This window comes from Pygoscelis adeliae, unplaced genomic scaffold (assembly GCF_000699105.1).
Source record: "Pygoscelis adeliae isolate BGI_AS28 unplaced genomic scaffold, ASM69910v1 Scaffold167, whole genome shotgun sequence".
Lineage (NCBI taxonomy): Eukaryota > Metazoa > Chordata > Aves > Sphenisciformes > Spheniscidae > Pygoscelis > Pygoscelis adeliae.
The window spans coordinates 341225-348506 of NW_008825428.1; the positions used below are offsets into that span (position 1 = coordinate 341225).

The 7282-nt window shown below is 36.8% G+C and overlaps 1 protein-coding gene across 3 annotated transcripts in view; it reads left to right on the forward strand.

The window, feature by feature from the left end:
• Nucleotides 1-7282, forward strand: part of FAT1 (FAT atypical cadherin 1) — a 104765-nt gene that overhangs the window by 50809 nt on the left and 46674 nt on the right. For all 3 annotated transcript variants that reach the window (XM_009330652.1, XM_009330651.1, XM_009330653.1), the window contains exons 4-5: nucleotides 5201-5530; nucleotides 6070-6280. In XM_009330652.1, the coding sequence (XP_009328927.1) occupies nucleotides 5201-5530; nucleotides 6070-6280 (541 nt within the window). The remainder of the gene's footprint in view (nucleotides 1-5200; nucleotides 5531-6069; nucleotides 6281-7282) is intronic.

Genomic DNA, 7282 nt, shown 5'->3' on the forward strand with positions numbered 1-7282 from the left:
GAAGAGCTAAGATACGGGTAGAAGGCAATTTTTTGTTTTTATATCTGTAAACCAAGATTTTCTTTCAAACAGTACAAAAGCGTGATTGTTAAAAGGAGAAGTGTGATTTTTTTTTTTTCTTCTTCCTGTGTAATTATTGGAATAGCTTTCAGCCTGTCTTTTGCTGAAGATAGACCTCTGAAAAAGAAATGCAGAATCTTTTTTTAACATTGAGAATACAAACAGATTGTAAGTGAGTAGACCTTTTTTCTGCATAACATACTGATTGATCATATAAGTAGTTGATTTGCAAAATATGCATTATAGATTCGGAGTCCAAGAATATGAAATTCATTACATAATTCTTTTATTTAGCTACATTTAATCAATCACCTGGAAATTATGTAATAGCTATTCTCATTCTCTGTCAGACAACATGAAAGAAAAACACGTAGACAACTGGGAGTCTTCCAGTTTCACAGTGTTGTCATGCAGTGTGGCAGCATTGTACTTCACCTGCAATGAAGACTTAATATTGACAGTGATACTTGCATATTAAAATTTATCTGGAACTTTTATTGTGCCCCTCCTCCTGGATGGTAGACAAAGGAATGCATGTGAGTTGGCAAAACAAACCTTAAAGCCAGAGAAGGACATCTGGACTTAACTCAAAACTTGTGAAATCTGTAGAAAGGTTTTCTAATAGCAATGCGAGGACTGCATAGACTTGGAGGTGAATGGTATTCCTTGCTAGCACAAACTATCCTTTTGCAGAACTTCAGTGTCTTCCTGGCCCTTTTCTGGCCCTTTGGTGCATTGCAAGCTGGATTAATGCAGCTGTTGGACCAAATTTTTTATCATTATTTTAATTTTTGTATCAGCTTTGGAAAGAACTCTTTGCACATAAGTAGCAATAGGGTAGAATTTCCTTTGCAGTGTGTTTCTAGTAGTAGTAATAGCAAAGTTAATTAATCAGCAAATCTGGTTCAGTACTAGGTATGTTATTCCTGTAAATTGTAAAGTCACTATATTATTCTCTTTTTAAATTACCTCCTTAAGTCTGCTTGTGTCAGTTTCCCAAAGCACTTCATGTCAGTTATATCTTATTTCTTGATCACTGCTATGTATATTGGTTGTAAAATTGGTATCCCATAACTTTTATTCCTATGCATATTGTGCTGGCTTTTGTATTAGATTTATACAGTAAATAAAGTGAGCTGTGGATCGTTCTCTGACCCTGAAGCCACCTGACACAGTATGGCTTTGATTTCTTATATCTTATCCCTGGAACAGGGTGGCCATGTCCAAGTTGCCTGTTGAGAATGGTGCCTGAATTGTGTGAATTCTCAGGCTGCAGCTAGGCAATGGCTGGGAGTGCGCCACTCATGCTGGGCCAAAACATGCCAGAGATCACACTAGCAGTGTAGTGTTATGGGCAGTTGTCTGCTAGCAGTCATGCCTGCTAATTTAACCTAAGTTATTACAAGATAACATGTACAGAACTCAGAAAGGGTTTTTTTTTTTAAGGTTACAGTATCACACAATGGTACATAAATCCTCCTGGTTTCAGCGTTTTCTATAAAGATAGCAGATTAAGCCGATTGCTCTTTAGTTTGAAATATTGGTTATTACCTGCTGGTATCGTTTATAATTCCTCATTCTTCCTTCATTTTGAATCCCAGCTGGTTGTTAAAGTTTTAAATAAAAGTCTGCGAAGTATCCAGCGGAAGAACTCTTAACTACAGAGCAAGAATGACAGGCAGCACGGCCCAAAGTAGCAGTTTTCTCATTTGTTAGTTTTATGTTGACACCTTTGAAAATAGGTTGGAAAGAAACCCAGAAATGCACAGAATGGTGGGCAATATTAGCAGCCAAGTGCTGAGCATCTGGCTAATTAATTGAGCATTGAAATGTTGACCAGATGGGTTGGTGGGTTTATTCCTTGTTTGCTATTAAATTTGATCCTTGATTGCACTCCTGCTTACATAATTTTAATTAATACGCTCCATTCTTTTATTCCCAACTTGTAACTATTTTCTGAGTGCCAGCTGGCACTTTTTTTATGCCATTATTTTAAGTTAGCTTCATGTTATTCTCTCACATCTTAGTATTCTGTTTGTTGTGTCAGTAATGCCTTCAAAACTGATGCTGCATTCAGATCAAACTAGATTTTCCTCAAATTTGCCATTTTTTCCTGCTTGGCTCAGGGCAATGCTAATTTTATGTTAACGGACAAGTTATTCGGTACCCCTTGGAATTTCCTCTTTTGGGACGTGTTTTGGTTTTTTGGGGTTTTTTGCAAACTGAAAGATACGTGGTGGTGTTCCATTACAAGTACTAAAGGGAACAGATATTCATATATGTGGAAAACCTGCCATCTGTTAGAGATGAGCATGTATATTTGCATTTCATGTTGCATTTCTTGTGTTTTGTCGTGGTCAATCACTTTAATCATGCTTTTTCATTGCCTTCATGCTTGCAAGTTATACCACGTTTCATTTGTATTTCCATATTTTTTTTTCCAAAATAGACGAGAAAGGGCAAAAAAAAGAATACCTGATTGTGTCCTCATTCATGTCAATGTAAATTCATTTTTTCATCAGTTCGTCTTCCATTAGCATTCATTTCATTATTTTGTATCCATGTAATCCTTGAATCCTTATGGTTTTCCATAGTCAGATTTCCCAGGGCATCCTAAGAACCAGTGAAGGAATTCACCACCCACATTCTTGAAGGAAAACACTCGTTCTCCCCAAATTGGGGTGGACTTGTTGGAACTGGAATATCCTATATCAGTGGTGTGTAGGGTTTTTTGTTTGGGTTGAGGGGGGTTGGTTTTGTTTAACTCCCTCTGCAGCACTGATCTTAGAATCATAGAATCATTTAGGCTGGAAAAGAGCTTTAAGATCATCGAGTCCAAACATAGAATCATAGAATCATTAAGGTTGGAAGAGACCTCCAAGATCATCGAGTCCAACCATCAACCCAACAACACCATGCCCACTAAACCATGTCCCTAAGCGCCTCATCTACACGTCTTTTAAATACTTCCAGGGATAGTGACTCAACCACTTCCCTGGGCAGTCTGTTCCAATGTTTAACCACTCTTTCAGTAAAGAATTTTCTTCAGTAAAGAAATTTTTTCCATAGATATATAAATATGATGAAGAGAACTAATTTGAAGGACACAAACTATTCAATTTTTTTTAATTGAAATGTCCATAGATGCCATAATCTGTTTTCTGAATCTGCCTATACGATTGTTCTCTGCATAAAGAACATGCAGAGCCCGGCAAACTAAACAACAGGCAGAAAAGGAGAATGCTGTGGGAGACGGTGTCAAAGGCCTTACTGAAGTCCAGGTAGACCACATCCACAGCCTTTCCCTTGTCCACTAGGCGGGTCACCTGGTCATAGAAGGAGTATGTACATGTATCTTCCCTATCATGTTTTCCTAGTGCTGCTGTAGTGACTGACTTCTATACAGAGCTTCCTCCCAGCAAAGACTTTCATCTTCCTCGCAGACTCAAAACCAAAATGAAACTGCAGTGTGCAACACATTGCCTATAGAATTTGTTAGAAACATTGGGTGTTTAATTTTGGTTTTAGTTTTTTTTTTTGCATTCCTCTACAGCTTTGACAAGTATCCAGTACAATTAGATGAGCATATATTTGTCAATTTCCTCTAATTACAGCAGAGCTGGCATAGGTGACCCTCAGACATCCCTGTGTGTTTCTGTGCAATAATAAGGAAGGTAAATTAAGTCAAGGAAGATGATTTTAAAGGAGAAAAAAGAGTGAGAAAAAGAAAATGAAAGGGAGACCATAGAAAGGCTGAGGAAGAGTGCTGCACCAGGTCATAAAATTGTTCTTAAAATGAGAGACACAAGGATTAAAATTCTACGGCTAAAACCAAAAACAACCCAACAGCAAAGAGAAAGTAAGGAAAAGGACATGAAAGATTGAAAAGAAAAAATGCCTTTACCCATCATAATTCCTCGCATCTTCAATGCCACTTCTTTTGAAAACTTCCCCTTCTGAAACTGAGATTTAGCCAAACTGCTAGAGGTCGGGTAATACTGTTATCAGTGAAGAATTTTTATTTGTTTTAAATGCTTTATGTAATAGCAGCTAAACTCTCCCTTGAAAATGCCTGGCGTCTGTCTGAGCCCATTAGCTTTTATGTGGATGGCAAGGTGCAGCCAGAAAATGATGGGCCTGATTCTGTAACTCTTCTACTATAAGCGAGCTCTTCCAGAAAGCAGAAATATAAGCCCCCTATCCTTTTCTTCTCTGAAATAGATGCTAAAGTAATTTACATATGCTCATATTTAACCTCTTACTAACCAATAAGGGATTAAATAGGTAAGAGTTAAGGTAATAAGGGAAGATTCCTATAAATGAACTAAGTTTTTTCCATCAGTTGGATCCTTTTCCAGTAGATGAGGATTTTTTCTCTTGTTTTCTGACTTCAAATTAACATTAACTCTTACTTTTTTTATATTTTTGTTCAGTACCCATGCCAATAACGTCAGATTAGTCCTAGAATTAATATTATAGAAGATTCCATACTCATTTTCTGGCTTTTTAGTAGAAATTTTTACTATTGCTGGAAGAGCAGACTTGATTTAATTTCCCATTTCATTTAGTCCATGGAAATAGATTGTTGTGTGTCTTCCTTAAAAAGCGATTTTTTTAAGCTTCTTTCAAACAAGATAGTGATTTTATGTCTTAAAATATAGGGGATTTTTAGTGCATAGGCCTGTCAAATTCTGAAACTTATATTCTTATCAATTGCATCTTTTGAGCTGTAAAATCAAATTAATAAATTGAAAAGTTGCAAGGAAACGCTAGGCTGAAAGTATATTAAGATATTAGTACAGTGAAGTTGTTATCAGAGATACTATACTTGTGTGCTGTTCCTGTACTCAAGTTAATATTTCAGTTACAATGCTGCAAAATAGTGAAAGAGATTTAATATATATCGACTCCAACATGCCATACATCGTGTTAAAATGTTAAGATAGCAGCTGAATAAACTTTTGTAGTGCCTTTTGTAATTCACCAAATAGCTTTACACAATAGTCCTTAAATAACTGAAGTTAGGGAATTACTTTACAGTTGTCATAGGCAGTTGTAGGAAAATCTGATTTAAAAAGAGAATTATTGGAAAGACTGTGTTTGAATTTAGCGCTAATCATATCCTTTTTAATAAAAACAGGTAACGGTAACAGACAACGGTATTCCTGCAAAATCAACAATTGCACGGGTGATTGTGAAGGTCTTAGATGAGAATGACAATAAGCCTCAGTTCTTGCAAAAGTTCTACAAAATCCAGCTTCCGGAGCGTGGTAAGCCAGAACGAGAGAGAACTGCTAGGAGAGAGCCGATCTATCGAGTTATTGCTGCAGATAAGGATGAAGGCCCCAATGCAGAGATCTCTTACAGCATTGAAGATGGCGATGAACATGGCAAATTCTTTATTGAACCGAAAACCGGAGTGGTTTCATCAAAGAAATTCTCTGCAGCAAGGGACTATGATATCCTTTCAGTGAGTCAAAATCTTGTATATCATGAATATGTGAAGTGTTCTTTTATCTGTATTCTCATCACTTCTTATTCAGTAGCTGGCAGATGAGTGACTGCAGTATCTGAAGGAAGAAAGCTTAAAAAAATCCAGAAGTATTGTTTTGTGGGTTGGTTTGTTTTGGTCAGGTTTTGTTTTTTTTAAAGGATGATTTCAGATGTTTGTATTGAGGAAGTGATTCAAGAAGCGGCTGTTCTTTTCCAGAACTTGACAGATAATGGACGTGATGAGGGAGCATAAACGATCAGTTTGACTCTCTTTCAAGAAGAAAGCAAAATAAAAGTTAACTTACGGTAACAGTTTGTGCTACTATCAGGTGCTGCATACTTTTTCTCCGTTTGCTGCCCAGATAATGAAGGGCAAGTGGCACTTTGAGAGACACTTAACCTTTTTGGATATATCTCGCACAAGCAAACATGCTTGGAGCTTATTGCTACTTTTCCATTTATGTGACATAATGATTTATGTGATCCTGTAGCCTAAAAGATGTATCTGTTTCACAGATTAAAGCTGTAGATAATGGTCGTCCACAAAAATCATCAACTACACGACTTCACATAGAATGGATTCCAAAGCCCGTCCCACCCACAGAGCCCATTTATTTTGAGGAAGCATTTTTTTCTTTCACGGTGATGGAAAGTGACCCAGTTGCTCACATGATTGGCGTAATAGCTGTTGAACCTCTTGGAACACCACTTTGGTTTGACATAACGGGTAAGGATGCCTTAAGGGCTTTTATTAATAGAAACAAATGTATGGAGTCTCAGATAATGGAGGGCTTGTTGCAGCTTGGTTTTGTAATCGCTCTTCTAAATAATGCAAGGTTTTGGCATTCTTTAGCTGTAGATACCTGTTTTTTTCCCTTATTTCATTATAAATCAAAATGACTTAAATTTTTATCAATGCCACTATATATCAAAGATTAAAATTACATTGCAAAATATCTGCTGTGTTGCAGTTTTGGAAATGACTTATGAATATTGCGTCAGTGAAATTAAGACTAATCAAATCAGTCTCAGACTGTAGGATAGAAGAAATAAAATGCCAGTTTTCTGCAAATTGGGATAGTACACCCAAAGAGAGATTATACTGTTCACATTGATTTCTTGTCCTCTGGGCTGCTTCTCAGTTTGCTGTCCCTTGATTCAGTACTAAAAGGAAAGCTTGCAATGTTCCTAACCCCAGCAAACTTCTTCCTGTACATATTCTTACTACTGTATCATACCTTAGCCTCTACCATTGACAGGAGAATTCTAATCAGCAATATGACTATACGTTGATGCTGTGGTGACAAAATGAATAGTACTTTTTAATTTTAGACTTACTCATTAGACCTATGAGCACCAGGAATACACAGAGTGTTCACTGTATAGCTGATACTAAAAACAAGTCCTGTCCTGTGTTTACGTGCTTCAGAATCAAGGAGAATAGCACAGCCTTGTTTCAGGAGAGGTATCTTGTAGTGAACTGTTTCTGGTCTTAAGATAGCCCTATGGGATTGGGATTTTTCCACCACATTCACAAGAGAGGGAAGGATCCTTTTCACCTCAGTTACTGCTGAAAATTTTAGTCATGATTATGGTGTTAAGTTGTTGGGGAGAGCATTTTTTGAATTCTTTCTTAAAAATTTTATTATTTTTAAGGTCTGGTTTGATGGTATGTATTTCCTAAGGGATTCTGAGAACAGCAACAGTTAAAAACAAAGTTTGTAAAACT